At 42.8% G+C, this 19,075-nt stretch overlaps 1 protein-coding gene across 2 annotated transcripts in view; it reads right to left on the bottom strand.

Moving 5' to 3' along the window:
* Positions 1 to 9,311: 9,311 nt before the first annotated feature.
* LOC117970380 (folliculin-like) overlaps positions 9,312 to 19,075 on the bottom strand; it is a 48,731-nt gene continuing 38,967 nt past the window's right edge. For both annotated transcript variants that reach the window (XM_059018330.1, XM_059018331.1), the window contains exons 11-12: positions 12,051 to 12,153; positions 9,312 to 11,072 (exon numbers count right to left, since the gene is read on the bottom strand). In XM_059018330.1, the coding sequence (XP_058874313.1) occupies positions 10,883 to 11,072; positions 12,051 to 12,153 (293 nt within the window). In that variant the 3' untranslated portion in view covers positions 9,312 to 10,882. The remainder of the gene's footprint in view (positions 11,073 to 12,050; positions 12,154 to 19,075) is intronic.

Raw genomic sequence — 19,075 nt, 5'->3', positions numbered from 1 at the left:
GTAATGTGGAAGAATGCTTCTCGGAGAGAGCAGTAACGTGGAAGAATGCTTCTCAGAGAGAGCAGTAATGTGGAAGAATGCTTCTCGGAGAGAGCAGTAACGTGGAAGAATGCTTCTCAGAGAGCAGTAATGTGGAAGAATGCTTCTCGGAGAGAGCACTAATGTGGAAGAATGCTTCTCAGAGGGCAGTAACGTGGAAGAATGCTTCTCGGAGAGCAGTAATGTGGAAGAATGCTTCTCGGAGAGAGCAGTAACGTGGAAGAATGCTTCTCGGAGAGAGCAGTAACGTGGAAGAATGCTTCTCAGAGAGAGCGGTAATGTGGAAGAATGCTTCTCAGAGAGCAGTAATGTGGAAGAATGCTTCTCGGAGAGAGCAGTAACGTGGAAGAATGCTTCTCAGAGAGCAGTAATGTGGAAGAATGCTTCTCAGACAGAGCAGTAATGTGGAAGAATGCTTCTCGGAGAGAGCAGTAATGTGGAAGAATGCTTCTCAGAGAGAGCACTAATGTGGAAGAATGCTTCTCGGAGAGAGCAGTAACGTGGAAGAATGCTTCTCGGAGAGAGCAGTAACGTGGAAGAATGCTTCTCAGAGAGCAGTAATGTGGAAGAATGCTTCTCAGACAGAGCAGTAACGTGGAAGAATGCTTCTCAGAGAGCAGTAATGTGGAAGAATGCTTCTCAGACAGAGCAGTAATGTGGAAGAATGCTTCTCGGAGAGAGCAGTAATGTGGAAGAATGCTTCTCAGAGAGAGCACTAATGTGGAAGAATGCTTCTCGGAGAGAGCAGTAATGTGGAAGAATGCTTCTCGGAGAGAGCAGTAACGTGGAAGAATGCTTCTCAGAGAGCAGTAATGTGGAAGAATGCTTCTCGGAGAGAGCAGTAACGTGGAAGAATGCTTCTCAGAGAGAGCACTAATGTGGAAGAATGCTTCTCGGAGAGAGCAGTAACGTGGAAGAATGCTTCTCAGAGAGAGCAGTAACGTGGAAGAATGCTTCTCAGAGAGAGCAGTAATGTGGAAGAATGCTTCTCGGAGAGAGCAGTAACGTGGAAGAATGCTTCTCAGAGAGAGCAGTAATGTGGAAGAATGCTTCTCGGAGAGAGCAGTAACGTGGAAGAATGCTTCTCAGAGAGCAGTAATGTGGAAGAATGCTTCTCGTAGAGAGCACTAATGTGGAAGAATGCTTCTCAGAGGGCAGTAACGTGGAAGAATGCTGCTCAGAGAGCAGTAATGTGGAAGAATGCTTCTCTGAGAGAGCACTAATGTGGAAGAATGCTTCTCAGAGGGCAGTAACGTGGAAGAATGCTTCTTGGAGAGAGCACTAACGTGGAAGAATGCTTCTCAGAGAGAGCAGTAATGTGGAAGAATGCTTCTCGGAGAGAGCAGTAACGTGGAAGAATGCTTCTCAGAGAGCAGTAATGTGGAAGAATGCTTCTCGGAGAGAGCACTAATGTGGAAGAATGCTTCTCAGAGGGCAGTAACGTGGAAGAATGCTGCTCAGAGAGCAGTAATGTGGAAGAATGCTTCTCTGAGAGAGCACTAATGTGGAAGAATGCTTCTCAGAGGGCAGTAACGTGGAAGAATGCTTCTCGGAGAGCAGTAATGTGGAAGAATGCTTCTCAGAGAGCAGTAACGTGGAAGAATGCTTCTCGGAGAGAGCAGTAACGTGGAAGAATGCTTCTCAGAGAGAGCGGTAATGTGGAAGAATGCTTCTCAGAGAGCAGTAATGTGGAAGAATGCTTCTCGGAGAGAGCAGTAACGTGGAAGAATGCTTCTCAGAGAGCAGTAATGTGGAAGAATGCTTCTCAGACAGAGCAGTAATGTGGAAGAATGCTTCTCGGAGAGAGCAGTAATGTGGAAGAATGCTTCTCAGAGAGAGCACTAATGTGGAAGAATGCTTCTCGGAGAGAGCAGTAACGTGGAAGAATGCTTCTCGGAGAGAGCAGTAACGTGGAAGAATGCTTCTCAGAGAGAGCAGTAATGTGGAAGAATGCTTCTCGGAGAGAGCAGTAACGTGGAAGAATGCTTCTCAGAGAGCAGTAATGTGTAAGAATGCTTCTCGGAGAGAGCAGTAACGTGGAAGAATGCTTCTCAGAGAGAGCACTAATGTGGAAGAATGCTTCTCGGAGAGAGCAGTAACGTGGAAGAATGCTTCTCAGAGAGAGCAGTAACGTGGAAGAATGCTTCTCAGAGAGAGCAGTAATGTGGAAGAATGCTTCTCGGAGAGAGCAGTAACGTGGAAGAATGCTTCTCAGAGAGCAGTAATGTGGAAGAATGCTTCTCGGAGAGAGCAGTAACGTGGAAGAATGCTTCTCAGAGAGAGCAGTAATGTGGAAGAATGCTTCTCGGAGAGAGCAGTAACGTGGAAGAATGCTTCTCAGAGAGCAGTAATGTGGAAGAATGCTTCTCGGAGAGAGCACTAATGTGGAAGAATGCTTCTCAGAGGGCAGTAACGTGGAAGAATGCTGCTCAGAGAGCAGTAATGTGGAAGAATGCTTCTCGGAGAGAGCAGTAACGTGGAAGAATGCTTCTCAGAGGGCAGTAACGTGGAAGAATGCTTCTCGGAGAGAGCACTAACGTGGAAGAATGCTTCTCAGAGAGAGCAGTAATGTGGAAGAATGCTTCTCGGAGAGAGCAGTAACGTGGAAGAATGCTTCTCAGAGAGCAGTAATGTGGAAGAATGCTTCTCTGAGAGAGCACTAATGTGGAAGAATGCTTCTCAGAGGGCAGTAACGTGGAAGAATGCTTCTCGGAGAGAGTAGTAATGTGGAAGAATGCTTCTCGGAGAGAGCAGTAATGTGGAAGAATGCTTCTCGGAGAGAGCAGTAATGTGGAAGAATGCTTCTCTGAGAGAGCAGTAATGTGGAAGAATGTTTCTCGGAGAGAGAAGTAACGTGGAAGAATGCTTCTCGGAGAGAGTAGTAATGTGGAAGAATGTTTCTCAGAGAGCAGTAACGTGGAAGAATGCTTCTCAGGGAGAGCTGTAATCTGGAAGAATGCTTCTCAGAGATAGCAGTAATGTGGAAGAATGTTTCTCAGAGAGCAGTAACGTGGAAGAATGCTTCTCAGGGAGAGTACTAATGTGGAAGAATGCTTCTTGGAGTGAACAGTAACGTGGAAGAATGCTTCTCGGAGAGAGCAGTAACGTGGAAGAATGCTTCTCAGAGAGAGCAGTAATGTGGAAGAATGCTTCTCTGAGAGAGCAGTAACGTGGAAGAATGCTTCTCGGAGAGAGCAGTAACGTGGAAGAATGCTTCTCGGAGAGAGCAGTAACGTGGAAGAATGCTTCTCAGAGAGAGCAGTAATGTGGAAGAATGCTTCTCGGAGAGAGCAGTAACATGGAAGAATGCTTCTCGGAGAGAGCAGTAACGTGGAAGAATGCTTCTCAGAGAGAGCACTAATGTGGAGAATGCTTCTTGGAGAGAGCAGTAACGTGAAAGAATGCTTCTCAGACAGAGCAGTAACGTATACGAATGCTTCTTGGAGACAGCAGTAATGTGGAAGAATGCTTCTCGGAGAGAGCACTAACGTGGAAGAATGCTTCTCAGAGAGCAGTAACGTGTAAGAATGCTTCTCGGAGAGAGCAGTAACGTGGAAGAATGCTTCTCAGAGAGCAGTAATGTGGAAGAATGCTGCTCAGAGAGCAGTAATGTGGAAGAATGCTTCTCGGAGAGAGCACTAATGTGGAAGAATGCTTCTTGGAGAGAGCAGTAACGTGGAAGAATGCTTCTCGGAGAGCAGTAATGTGGAAGAATGCTTCTCTGAGAGAGCAGTAATGTGGAAGAATGCTTCTCGGAGAGAGCTGTAACGTGGAAGAATGCTTCTCGGAGAGAGCTGTAATCTGGAAGAATGCTTCTCAGAGATAGCAGTAATGTGGAAGAATGTTTCTCAGAGAGCAGTAACGTGGAAGAATGCTTCTCAGGGAGAGCACTAATGTGGAAGAATGTTTCACAGAGAGCAGTAACATGGAAGAATGCTTCTCAGGGAGAGTACTAATGTGGAAGAATGCTTCTTGGAGTGAGCAGTAACGTGGAAGAATGCTTCTCGGAGAGAGCAGTAACGTGGAAGAATACTTCTCCGAGAGAGCAGTAACGTGGAAGAATGCTTCTCGGAGAGAGCAGTAACGTGGACGAATGCTTCTCGGACAGAGCAGTAATGTGGAAGAATGCTTCTCGGACAGTGCAGTAACGTGGAAGAATGCTTCTCGGAGAGAGCAGTAACGTGGAAGAATGCTTCTCGGAGAGAGCAGTAACGTGGAAGAATGCTTCTCGGAGAGAGCAGTAACGTGGAAGAATGCTTCTCGGAGAGAGCAGTAATGTGGAAGAATGCTTCTCGGAGAGAGCAGTAATGTGGAAGAATGCTTCTCTGAGAGAGCAGTAACGTGGAAGAATGCTCCTCGGAGAGAGCAGTAATGTGGAAGAATGCTTCTCGGAGAGAGCAGTAATGTGGAAGAATGCTTCTCTGAGAGAGCAGTAATGTGGAAGAATGCTTCTCGGAGAGAGCAGTAACGTGGAAGAATGCTTCTCCGAGAGAGCAGTACATTTTGAAGAATGCTTCTCAGAGAGAGCAGTAACGTGGAAGAATGCTTCTCGGAGAGAGTTGTAATATGGAAGAATGCTTCTCAGAGATAGCAGTAACGTGGAAGAATGCTTCTCGGAGAGAGCAGTAACGTGGAAGAATGCTTCTCTGAGAGAGCAGTACATTTTCAAGAATGCTTCTCTGAGAGAGCAGTAATGTGGAAGAATGCTTCTCGGAGAGAGCACTAACGTGGAAGAATGCTTCTCAGAGAGAGCAGTAATGTGGAAGAATGCTTCTCTGAGAGAGCAGTAATGTGGAAGAATGCTTCTCGGAGAGAGCAGTAACGTGGAAGAATGCTTCTCCGAGAGAGCAGTACATTTTGAAGAATGCTTCTCAGAGAGAGCAGTAACGTGGAAGAATGCTTCTCGGAGAGAGCTGTAATGTTGAAGAATGCTTCTCCGAGAGAGCAGTAACGTGGAAGAATGCTTCTCAGAGAGAGCAGTAACGTGGAAGAATGCTTCTCGGACAGAGGAGTAACGTGGAAGAATGCTTCTCGGACAGTGCAGTAATGTGGAAGAATGCTTCTCGGAGAGAGCAGTAACGTGGAAGAATGCTTCTCAGAGAGAGCAGTAACGTGGAAGAATGCTTCTCTGAGAGAGCAGTAACGTGGAAGAATGCTTCTCTGAGAGAGCAGTACATTTTCAAGAATGCTTCTTAGAGAGAGCAGTAATGTGGAAGAATGCTTCTCGGAGAGAGCACTAACGTGGAAGAATGCTTCTCAGAGAGAGCAGTAATGTGGAAGAATGCTTCTCTGAGAGAGCAGTAATGTGGAAGAATGCTTCTCGGAGAGAGCAGTAACGTGGAAGAATGCTTCTCCGAGAGAGCAGTACATTTTGAAGAATGCTTCTCAGAGAGAGCAGTAACGTGGAAGAATGCTTCTCGGAGAGAGCTGTAATGTTGAAGAATGCTTCTCCGAGAGAGCAGTAACGTGGAAGAATGCTTCTCAGAGAGAGCAGTAACGTGGAAGAATGCTTCTCGGACAGAGGAGTAACGTGGAAGAATGCTTCTCGGACAGTGCAGTAATGTGGAAGAATGCTTCTCGGAGAGAGCAGTAACGTGGAAGAATGCTTCTCAGAGAGAGCAGTAACGTGGAAGAATGCTTCTCTGAGAGAGCAGTAACGTGGAAGAATGCTTCTCTGAGAGAGCAGTACATTTTCAAGAATGCTTCTTAGAGAGAGCAGTAACATGGAAGAATGCTTCTCGGAGAGAGTTGTAATATGGAAGAATGCTTCTCAGAGATAGCAGTAATGTGGAAGAATGCTTCTCCGAGAGAGCAGTAACGTGGAAGAATGCTTCTCTGAGAGAGCAGTACATTTTCAAGAATGCTTCTCTGAGAGAGCAGTCCATTTTCAAGAATGCTTCTCAGAGGGCTCCCGAGTGGCGCATCCAGTAAAGGCGCTCCTCGCAGGATGTGCTCTATAGCCTGGAGATCGCTGGTTCGAATCCAGGCTATGTCACAGCTGACCGTGACCGAGAGTTCCTAGGGGGCGGCGCACAATTGGCTGAGCGCTGCCCGGGTAGGGAGGGCTTAGGTCGGCAGGGGAATCCACGGCTCACCGCGCATCAGCGACCCCTGTGGCCGATAGGGCGCCTGTGGCTCTGCAGCGGAGCCGCCAGATCTGTGTTGTCCTCCGGCACTATAGGTCTGGTAGCATTGCTGTGGATCTGCAGGGCGAAAAATGACGGCTTGGAAGGAGCACGTTTCGGAGGACGCGTGTTTCAGCCTCCGTTTCCTGAGTCGGCGGGGGGGTTGCGAGCGGTGAGCCGGGGATACAGATAATAATTGGGCATGCTAAATTGGGGTGAAAACCGGGGTAAAAATAATTGGCGACGACTAAATTTAAAAAAAGAAATAAAAAAAAAAAAAAAAAAAGAATGCTTCTCAGAGAGAGCAGTAACGTGGAAGAATGTTTCTCAGAGAGCAGTAACGTGTAAAAATGTTTCTCAGAGAGCAGTAACGTGGAAGAATGCTTCTCAGGGAGAGCACTAATGTGGAAGAATGCTTGTCTGAGAGAGCAGTAACGTGGAAGAATGCTTCTTGGAGAGAGCAGTAACGTGGAAGAATGCTTCTCCGAGAGAGCAGTAACGTGGAAGAATGCTTCTCTGAGAGAGCAGTACATTTTCAAGAATGCTTCTTAGAGAGAGCAGTAACGTGGAAGAATGCTTCTCGGAGAGAGCACTAATGTGGAAGAATGCTTCTCGGAGAGAGCAGTAACGTGGAAGAATGCTTCTCCGAGAGAGCAGTAACGTGGAAGAATGCTTCTCTGAGAGAGCAGTACATTTTCAAGAATGCTTCTTAGAGAGAGCAGTAACGTGGAAGAATGCTTCTCGGAGAGAGCACTAATGTGGAAGAATGCTTCTCGGAGAGAGCAGTAACGTGGAAGAATGCTTCTCCGAGAGAGCAGTAACGTGGAAGAATGCTGCTGGGAGAGAGAAACAATATGGATCTGATTATTAATATTAATAATATTATTTAGTCTTAGCAGATGCCCTTATCCAGGGCGACTTACAATTGTTAAAATATATCACATTATTTTCTCATTCAATTACATTTTTATTTACTCATTATTATATATATATTTTTTTTATTTACAGTTATCCATTTATACAGTTGAGCTTTTTTACTGGAGCAATCTAGGGAAAGTACCTTGCTCAAGGGTAAAGCAGCAGTGTCACCCATCTGGGATTGAACCCATGACCCTCCGGTCAAGAGTCCAGAGCCCTAACCACTACTCCACACTGCTGCCTGATGAGCAAGATAGTCAGTAGATGCCATAATGTACTGTAAAAAAGGTAAGTTTAACGATTGATCAGCGTTTGCTGTTTTTAAACTGTGTGCGCGGAATTTAAGAATACAGAAACAAATGCAGAACTTAAAAACAATAAAAAAGCAAAAGAAATAAAACATATCCTGTGTTGAAAATGTATCAGACACCACCATTTTATTTTACTATAATACTCTCCATTATAAGAACATAAGAACATAAGAAAGTTTACAAACGAGAGGAGGCCATTCAGCTCATCTTGCTCGTTTGGTTGTTAGTAGCTTATTGATCCCAGAATCTCATCAAGCAGCTTCTTGAAGGATCCCAGGGTGTCAGCTTCAACAACATTACTGGGGAGCAGGTTCCAGATTCCCCCGATTCTCTGTGTGAAAATTGTCTAGATGGAGACAACATGAACTCCTAGGTCTTTTTCATAGATCCCTTCTTTAATTTCAGTATATCCCATATGGTATTTATAATGCATAAATTTATGTTTTGGGATTTGTATTTCTGGAAAGTAACAAATCATTTTAAACCAATTCTTTTGTTGTTTTTCAATTACAGTGCAAGAGAAGAGCCTCAATATGGACACACATTTGATCTTCTGATTGGTGGGAGACAGTAGTGTTCAATTTCAATGATACCCAATGGCTCAAAAATTTGAGGATGTCACAAGAAACTTTTGAATACACATGTAATAAACTACAGCCTGCACTGCAAAGAAGAGATACGACATCCTGCTTGTGTGTGCCTGTAAAGGGAAAGAGACCTTTCTGGTCTCTTTCCCTCTGCCTTCAAACAAGCCTCTATCACTCCCCTCCTCAAAAAACCTACCCTTGACCCCATCTCCCTCCAGAGCTACCGTCCCGTCTCCCTCCTGCCTTTCCTCTCCAAAACCCTCGAGCGGGCTGTACACCGCCAGCTCTCTGCTTTCCTGTCCAACCACTCTCTGCTCGACTCTCTCCAATCTGGCTTCCGCTCTGTTCACTCCACTGAAACCACCCTCCTGTCTGTCACTAACTCACTAAACTCTGTCCGAGCTGCCTCTCTCTCCTCTGTCCTAATTCTTCTTGACCTCTCTGCTGCCTTTGACACTGTAAATTTCAGTTCAAGACTCTTGTACTTGCCTACAGATGCCTTGACCAGACTGCACCCAGCTACCTCCAGACCCTCATCTCTCCCTACACCCCCACTCGACCTCTCCGCTCCTCCTGCACTAGAAGACTGGCTCTACCTCCTCTATGCTCCCCTGCCTCCAGAGCCTGCTCCTTCTCCACCCTCGCCCTGCTTCCGGCACCTCCTCAAGACTCACCTCTTCAGACAGCACCTGTAGAACTCCTCTTTTCCCTCTGGACACTTCACTTCCTTAATGCACTTTACTTGCTCTTATCTGCTCCCTACTTTACTGCATTTAATCCTGTACTTTAGAGTACTGTAATTTGTCACAAGTGTTATTTAATCTGTAGTATTTTGTATTTAATTATATCCTGATGTAACTATCACTGACACTGTTATCTGCTCTGTTATTGAATTGTATTTTGTCATATACTTGTACTTGCTAGAATCGAAGTCATTGTATTTATCTTGCTCTTAATTGTATTAATAAGTGTACTGTGATTCTTGAAATGTATTTTTCTTTACGACTGTAAGTCGCCCTGGATAAGGGTGTCTGATAAGAAATAAATAATAATAATAATAATAATTAAGAGGGTGGCCATTGCCTTAGGAAGCTGGCAACACATTCAGAATACAGAAGTGTAAGACAACCGTTTGGCGATGTGTGAATGAATTTTGTGCTGCAGTCACCCAAACACTGCTACCAGAACACTTGCCAATTCCCAGCTTAGAGCAGCTTGCAGAAATGGCTGCTTACTTTGACTGAAGAGTACAAAGGACTGTTTTTTTTTTCTTTCTTATACATGACCTCTGCGTGTGCCTTTTTTAAAAGAAAAAAACACACACCAAAAGGTTGGACATGGAAAAAAACCTTTTTATTTATTTATTTATTTTTGAACAATTATTTAAGAACATAAGAAAGCTTACAAATGAGAGGAGGCCATTCAGCCCATCTTGCTCGTTTGGTTGTTAGTAGCTTTGATCCCAGAATCTCATCAAGCAGCTTCTTGAAGGATCCCAGTGTTTCAGCTTCAACAACATTACTGGGGAGTTGGTTCCAGACCCTCACAATTCTCTGTGTAAAAAAGTGCCTCCTATTTTCTGTTCTGAATGCCCCTTTATCTAATCTCCATTTGTGACCCCTGGTCTTTGTTTCTTTTTTCAGGTCAAAAAAGTCCCCTGGGTCGACATTGTCTACAACCTACAACCTAACTCGCTTCCAATTTCTTATTCTTACTAAGTTTGGCTGAAAAGACAACAGGGCTAACCAGTGATTGGATAATGTTTTGTTGGGTGTTTTTTTATTGTGCACAGTTATTATTATTATTATTATTATTTATATTATTATTATCCAGGGCGACTTACAATTGTTACAAGATATCACATTATTTTTTACATACAATTACATTATTTTTTTACACATTATTCTTTACATACAATTGTATGTATGTTCGAGTCTGAGTCCGAGTCACACAAGGTCTAGTCAAGTCCGAGTCTTTTGCGGCTGTGTCTCGAGTCAGAGTCACGAAAAATGTGACTCGAGTCTGACAAGCTGCTGTATTGAAAACAATACTCCAACACCCTTTTTTCAAAAATCTTATTTTATTTATGACAGTATAGCTGTTAGCTGATTGTTATGAGCTACGTGTACAATCATTTAGTTTAAAGCACAAAATATAATTAACAGCAGCATTGCACTTTCTTCATAATATATTACTGATATCAGTGATGGTTAGTATTTATAACAGCAGGGAAAGCCACAATTCAGCTTCCCTAAAATTCAGCTAGGTGGCGCTAGTGACATCATTCAATTCATTAACTTTTCTGGTGGCCTGGGTCCTAATCCGGGGGGTGTAAGTGGCTGAGACACACAGCGTCTCAGCCACTGCTTACTAATGGCTGCTTCACTTGCCTCTCATTCCTTCCTTTCTCTTTTCTCTGGAGGTCTGGGTTCAATCTGGGGGGCTAGGTGGCTCAGACAGACTGGCATATATCTGTTCAGGGGTTTAGCAGTTCTGTGGGCCTTTTGCGGCACTCATGGGACAAATCTTATAAAATCCTGAAACCTGCTTTAAGAGATATCTCTGAAAGGGGATTAACACAACAGTCAAGGTGGCCGTCTCATTAAAGGGTACATAAGTACCTTTTTATTTTATTGTGTTACGTGTTCCCATGTGTTGCTACAACTGCTTACGTAAGGTGTGTGTATTGTTTTAATTTATTTTTTTTATTTTTTTACATTTTAACCACTTTTTTAAACTTTTAAATTGCATTCCCTGACTCAAAATGGCTTCACATGTACCCGCATGGACCTCTCAGAACTACATAGACAGTATATAGACAGTCTCCCTACTGAAGTCATGAGATGAGTCTTATGAGATCTATGAGGGAGAGGAGCCCTGTGTGTCATGAGATATCTGTTACTTAGGAGCACTGGGGGCTCCTCACAGCAGTCATCAGATGTGTCTTATAAGTCTTGCTGAGTCCCGTTATCCAGAACTTAAGAAGTCTGACATTGTCCTCGTCTGCAGCTCCCAGAATGCCGAGCAGTCGGTGTGTGTCTTCCTTCGGGCGGCTGTCAACCTTCGTGAACTTAAACAAAACCTTCACCTTACTGAGGACAGGAGAGAGCAGGGAGAAGAGAGAGGGAGGAAGGAGGGGAGGGAGAGGGGGGAGAGGAGAGAGAGAGGAGGAAGAGGGAGACGGGAGAGAGGGAGGGAGAGGGGGAGAAAGAGGAGGGAGAGGAGGAGAAAGAGAGAGGAGAAAGAGGGAGAGGGGAGAGGGGAAAGGGAGAGGGGAGAGAGGAGGGAGGGGAGGAGAGAGAGAGAGGAGAGAGGGGGAGAAAGAGAGGAGGGAGAGGGGAGGAGAAAGAGGAGAAAGAGAGGAGAAAGAGGGAGAGGGAGAGGAGAGAGAGGAGGGAGGGGGGAGAGAGAGGAGGGAGAGGGTAGAGAGGAGGGAGGAGAGGGGGAGAGAGGAGAGAGAGGAGAGACAAGAGAGAGGAGATAGGTTACGCTTTAATATCACTCCTGTTAATATTACCTTCCCTCCACTTTGCATCACCATATTGAAATGTATCGAATGCCAGAAGCTGCTGAATATATAATAATAATAATATATGATATTAAGAGAGAGAGAGAGAGAGAGAGAGAGAGAGAGAGAGAGAGAGAGAGAGAGAGAGAGACTATACCATTCTGTGTTTCAGCTGGAATATATTTTCCAGTTCTCTCAACTATAAATACAATGAACAGTTTCTTATAAAAATGAAGCTGATGTTGGGTTAGGACAGTTTTAAAACCACACTAACTTTAATTTGTTTTGTCATTTTCTCATCATAACTAATACAGCAAGACAATGATGGGTGATAGTAGGTGGGTGCAGAGGTTACATGTATTCCCACCTCAAGCTATAACCTGTTCATTTTTCCTTACTAAAATAAACTTAGATTGATGTTTTTTGCAATTTTTTTTGCAAATTAAAACCCTGGAATGGGTGAAACTGCTATGCAGTATTTGCATCCCTGCTTTAACAATGTGAATGACTTAATTGGGTGAAGGGAGTGGAAACGGCACCCCCTGCTGGCCTCGGTACTCACTTCATCCACTCCTCCTTCAGACACAGCAGACAGTCCTGCACCACCTGTTCTGAGAGATTCTCATTGCACAGAGCCAGCTCCAGCTTATTGAGCAGTGTGGGGCCTGAAACAGGGTAATATACATCAATACAGCCCTGCCTTTCACACACAGTCAATATACATCAATACAGCCCTCCACAAAAACATACATTCGATATACATCAATACAGCCCTGCCTTGCACACGCAGTCAATATACATCAATACAGACCTGCCTTGCACACGCAGTCAATATATATCAATACAGCCCTGCCTTGCACACGCAGTCAATATACACCAATACAGCCCTGCCTTGCACACGCAGTCAATATACACCAATACAGCCCTGCCTTGCACACGCAGTCAATATACATCAATACAGCCCTCCACAAAAACATACATTCGATATACATCAATACAGCCCTGCCTTGCACACGCAGTCTGTGGCAGGGCGAGGAGCCCTGCACATGAAAAGGGGGCGGGGCAAAGCCCTGCCATAAATTAATAGTTTATTTTAGAACGGGGTACCCCTCCGCCCCTGTACAATTTATTATTTTGTATTCGTTTTGTGGTATTATTATTATTATTATTATTATTATTTATATGACGGCGTAGCCGTGCGCTTGTTTTGTTATTTTTATTTAAATGTGTTCTGGCAGATGAGAGGTCGGCAGCTCATCCTCTGCCAGTAGTAGTTAAAAACCTTGTGTAGAAGGTGACCATCTCCCCATTAGCAACAAATTAATCACTTAATTAATTCGGGAGATGGTCACCTTCATAAAAGCTTGCAGCGCTCTGCAGTCTCGGTGGGTGTTCGAGAGGAGGAACAGAGCGAGAGGAGTTTAAAAATAAATCAAAATACAGGATGATCAGTGAAAGCGACTGACCAGCCTGACCTGAGTTTTGTTGCGGTTTTTGTTTGAGATTTGTTTTTGTTTGAATATTTGTTTTGCTCTGTGAGCCGTGTTTTTTTGTTAAAATATTTTATTTATTTTTGTTTTTGATTTTTGATTTTTAAAAATAAAAACGGCGCACGCCGCGCCTTTTGCACTGCTGTATTTTTCCTTTGTTTTTCTTCCTGCCTCTGGCCTGACGTGACCACATCGACCAACCCTGTCACACAGTCAGTATACATCAATACAGCCCTCCACAAAACACACAGTCAATATACATCAATACAGCCCTCCACAAAACACACAGTCAATATACATCAATACAGCCCTCCACAAAACACACAGTCAATATACATCAATACAGCCCTCCACAAAACACACAGTCAATATACATCAATACAGCCCTCCACAAAACACACAGTCAATATACATCAATACAGCCCTCCACAAAACAAACAGTCAATATACATCAACACAGCCCTCCACAAAACACAGTCAATATACATCAATACAGCCCTCCACAAAACACACAGTCAATATACATCAATACAGCCCTCCACAAAACACACAGTCAATATACATCAATACAGCCCTCCACAAAACAAACAGTCAGTATACATCAATACAGCCCTCCACAAAACACACAGTCAATATACATCAATACAGCCCTCCACAAAACATACAGTCAGTATACATCAATACAGCCCTCCACAAAACACACAGTCAATATACATCAATACAGCCCTCCACAAAACAAACAGTCAATATACATCAATACAGCCCTCCACAAAACACACAGTCAGTATACATCAATACAGCCCTCCACAAAACACACAGTCAATATACATCAATACAGCCCTCCACAAAACACACAGTCAATATACATCAATACAGCCCTCCACAAAACACACAGTCAATATACAGACGTGCTCAAATTTGTTGGTACCCTTACAGCTCATTGAAATAATGCTTCATTCCTCCTGAAAAGTGATGAAATTAAAAGCTATTTTATCATGTATACTTGCATGCCTTTGGTATGTCATAGAATAAAGCAAAGAAGCTGTGAAAAGAGATGAATTATTGCTTATTCTACAAAGATATTCTAAAATGGCCTGGACACATTTGTTGGTACCCCTTAGAAAAGATAATAAATAATTGGATTATAGTGATATTTCAAACTAATTAGTTTCTTTAATTAGTATCACACATGTCTCCAATCTTGTAATCAGTCATTCAGCCTATTTAAATGGAGAAAAGTAGTCACTGTGCTGTTTGGTATCATTGTGTGCACCACACTGAACATGGACCAGAGAAAGCAAAGGAGAGAGTTGTCTGAGGAGATCAGAAAGAAAATAATAGACAAGCATGGTAAAGGTAAAGGCTACAAGACCATCTCCAAGCAGCTTGATGTTCCTGTGACAACAGTAGCAAATATTATTAAGAAGTTTAAGTCCATGGAACTGTAGCCAACCTCCCTGGGCGCGGCCGCAAGAGGAAAATCGACCCCAGAGTGAACAGAAGGATAGTGCGAATGGTAGAAAAAGAACCAAGGATAACTGCCAAAGAGATTTTGAGCGAAAGTGGGCTCCATGGAAGAAGACCCAGGAGGACTCCACTTTTGAAAGAAAAACATAAAAAAGCCAGACTGGAATTTGCTAAAATGCATATTGACAAGCCACAATCCTTCTGGGAGAATGTCCTTTGGACAGATGAGTCAAAACTGGAGCTTTTTCGCAAGTCACATCAGCTCTGTGTTCACAGACGAAAAAATGAAGCTTTCAAAGAAAGGAACACCATACCTACAGTGAAACATGGAGGAGGCTCGGTTATGTTTTGGGGCTGCTTTGCTGCGCCTGGCACAGGGTGCCTTGAATCTGTGCAGGGCACAATGAAATCTCAAGACTATCAAGGCATTCTGGAGCGAAACGTACTGCCCAGTGTCAGAAAGCTCTGTCTCAGTCGCAGGTCATGGGTCCTCCAACAGGATAATGACCCAAAACACACAGTTAAAAGCACCCAAGAATGGATAAGAACAAAACATTGGAGTCCTGATCTGAATCTATCGAACATCTATGGAAAGAGCTGAAACTTGCAGTCTGGAGAAGGCACCCATCAAACCTGAGACAGCTGGAGCAGTTTGCTCAGGAAGAGTGGGCCAAACTACCTGTTAACAGCTGCAGAAGTCTCATTGAGAGCTACAGAAAACGTTTGATTGCAGTGATTGCCTCTAAAGGTTGTGCAACAAAATATTAGGTTAGCGGTCCCATCATTTTTGTCCATGCCATTTTCATTTGTTTTATTATTTACAATATTATGTTGAATAAAAAATCAAAAGCAAAGTCTGATTTCTATTAAATATGGAATAAACAATGGTGGATGCCAATTACTTTTGTCAGTTTCAAGTTATTTCAGAGAAAATTGTGCATTCTTCGTTTTTTGTGGAGGGGTCAAAAACACACAGTCAATATACATCAATACACACAGTCAATATACATCAATACAGCCCTCCACAAAACACACAGTCAGTATACATCAATACAGCCCTCCACAAAACACACAGTCAATATACATCAATACAGCCCTGCTTGCACACACAGTCAATATACATCAATACAGCCCTTCTCAAACACACAGTCAGTATACATCAATACAGCCCTCCCTAAACACACAGTCAGTATACATCAATACACACAGTCAATATACATCAATACAGCCCTCCACAAAACACACAGTCAGTATACATCAATACAGCCCTCCACAAAACACACAGTCAATATACATCAATACAGCCCTGCTTGCACACACAGTCAATATACATCAATACAGCCCTTCTCAAACACACAGTCAGTATACATCAATACAGCCCTCCCTAAACACACACAGTTAATATACATTAGGGCTGCAACGATAAAATCGAAAATCAATATTTTTATCGATTTTCCTCCATATTACGATCATCGATAATAAAACTGGATCATCGATAATGGCAAAGTTTATTAAATTTCTGGAATTTATAAACTAAATGTTGCACCAAACTTCCTATATTGGCATTTAAATTACAGGACGCCACCAATATGTCTACTTGAAATACCGACACAAATACCCGGCACTAAGGTTCAAATGTATCTCTTCAAGTGCAGCGCGAAACTGATTAATTCTCTTCCGGTTCGTTTTCATAAATGAAAGATGTCTGACAAGTGATAACACGGCGGGTAGAAGTGCTCCTGAGCGCACAATTGTTACACCACCCAGTATGAAAAGCAAATACTGGCGTCATTTCGGATTCTGGACGATTGGAGGACAGATTGAAAAAAAAAAAAAATGTCCCCTATAATTCAAATACAACGAACATGAGAAGCCATTTAGAAAAACACCACCCACTTGAGTGCAGCGAAATACACGGTAAGGAGGAGTGATCAGAAACGTCTGGGCCTTCATGTCCTAAACAGCCACGAATGACAGCGTTTTTTCAACAAACTTCTGCTGCTGCATTACCCGGTCAACGAAGTGAAGCAATTACAAAATCTCTTGTAAAATTCATCTGCAAAGATATGAGACCCATCAGCATTGTCGAGGGTGATGGTTTCAGGGAATTTTGCAGTGAAATGGAGTCGAGATACAAAATTCCGAGTCGCACAACAATTTCAAAGAACATAGTTAAACTGTATGATACCACTCGTGCAAATGTAAAACAAATACTGCATGATTGTAAGGACATTGCTTTAACTACAGATGGCTGGACCTCCTTAGCCACCGATGCTTATGTTACTGTAACAGCGCATTGCATTACTGATTCTTGGGAACTGCAAGATTTTGTTCTGCAAACCAAAGAGCTTCGAGGAAGTCACACAGCAGAAAATGTTGCAGAGTGTATTTCAGAAATTCTGGATGATTTTAATATACGCGAGTCAGTAATTGCTGTCACTACTGATAATGCACTGAACTACGTCAACGCAGTAGAAAGATATCTCAATTTGATCAACATCCCGTGTGTGGCTCACACAATTAACCTTGCTGTACGGAAGGGACTGAATACTGGACCAGTCGAAAGAACACTTACCCGACTTAAAAGTTCGGCTGCACATTTCAATAGGTCACCAACTGACAAATGTCTTCTGGAGGATAAGCAAAAGTTGCTCGGATTAAAAAATGACAATTTAATCAATGACTGTGTTACACGCTGGAACAGCACCTAGACATGATTTGCCGAGCATCAGAACAACAGGCTGCAGTGGCCGCTGTAATCTTTGAAAAAAAGCTCTCGCATCTGGAGTTAACAACTAACGAATGGATGGTTGTTGAAAATATCCGTGAAACTCTGAAACCATTCAAAACGGCAACCGCTGCATTATCAACAGACAAATACCCCTCAGCTTCAGCTGTTTTACCTCTTCAGCATATCCTGATCAATCAAGTTAAAATTTTGCAGGATCTGAAATACCTGTAATAAAGGAGATGAAAAACAAAATCTACAGTGATCTGAGTTTGAGGTACGACAAAGAAGAACGACAATCAACATTCATGCTTTTGAACAAAACGTCATTCTTTGACCCACGCTTTCACTGATAGATACATTTATCTGAACAAGAAAAGCGTCAGGTACAGGAAGAAATTCAAACAGAAGTGATATAGTGTTTTGTAAATAAAACTGATTTGGTAAATGAACATGGCAGTTCTGAAAATAAAGAAGCTAGCAGAAAAACTGCGCTGTCTGCAATGGGTGACCTGTTTGAGGACACATACACCTGTGGGCAAGAAGAAACAAAGAATTGCGAAATACAACTGATGCAGGAGATGGCGTGCTATAGGAGACACCACTCTCAGCAGATAGCAATCCACTGGAATGGTGGAAAAAATCATGCCTGAAATATCCACACCTTGCTCAACTGGCCAAAAAATACCTGTGTGTGCCAGGCACATCTGTGCGCTCTGAACGTGTCTTTGACAGCAGGAAACATTGTAAATAAAAAGCGAGCAGCCCTGGATCCAGAGCAAGTCGACAGGCTTGTGTTCCTTGCAAACAACATTTAAAATACACACGTTTGAATGGACAGATTGGATATACATCGTTTTTGTTTCTTTTTGGACTGTTACAATTCTGTGATCTAGTTGGATATTTCTTAAGGACAACACACAGTAAGTAACTGACTGTACGTTAACTTATATATTTTTTCATTTGAAAGTTTATATTTTGTGTACCTGGGTAATCATATATGCACACTTTTATAATGCATTTTTTTTCAGTTTGACATTTGACCGTCATCCGGTGTTGCCATTAGATGTTTTTCTAAACAGAGGGTTGCGAGATACTAAAACATTGTAAGAGTATAATATAGAGGTGTCTTATTTTGTATTGTAGGTAAAACAAAAATAACTCTAAATATCGATTATTTTATCGTTCGATTTGATATTGTGGGTTCAGTTATTGATTTCAGTTTTCGGGTTAACCTGACACCCCTAATATACATCAATCTAGCCCTCCTGAAAAACACACACACAGTCAATATACCGTATTCGCTCGAGTAAAAGTCGACCTTGTGCAAAAGTTGAGCCCCCCATTGTAGAGGGCAAGATTCAGGTATAATTTTTTTTTTTTTTATGTTTTCATTTGTGATTGAAACAGAGATGGTAAGTTTAGTGTAACAGAAATCAAAAAGTAACTCCTGAAATTGAAACTGTTGTTAGAGTGCAGGTCAGGTGTTAGATATCCTTGTGGCACCTGCCACCCAATATGAAGCAAGAAACGCTTCATTTGCCTTTTGCTTAATTGCAAGGCAGTATGCCTGGCCAGGCTAGCTAGCTCATTAGTTTTTTTTTATTCCCTCTACCTTGTTCTAGGACACTAAAAATAAATACATAAATAAGTGTTTTAATTATATAACATTCTCGTTTCCGTTTTATAAAATAAACATGTTGGGTACTGGGCAGCAGTGTGGAGTGGTGGTTAAGGCTCTGGACTCTTGACCGGAGGGTTGTGGGTTCAATCCCCAGTGGGGGACACTGCTGCTGTACCCTTGAGCAAGGTACTTTACCTAGATTGCTCCAGTAAAAACCCAACTGTATAAATGGGTAATTGTATGTAAAAATAATGTGATATCTGTATAATGTATAATGT

Source organism: Acipenser ruthenus, chromosome 59 (assembly GCF_902713425.1).
Source record: "Acipenser ruthenus chromosome 59, fAciRut3.2 maternal haplotype, whole genome shotgun sequence".
Classification (NCBI taxonomy): Eukaryota; Metazoa; Chordata; class Actinopteri; order Acipenseriformes; family Acipenseridae; genus Acipenser; species Acipenser ruthenus.
This window is presented reverse-complemented; position numbering and strand designations above follow the sequence as displayed.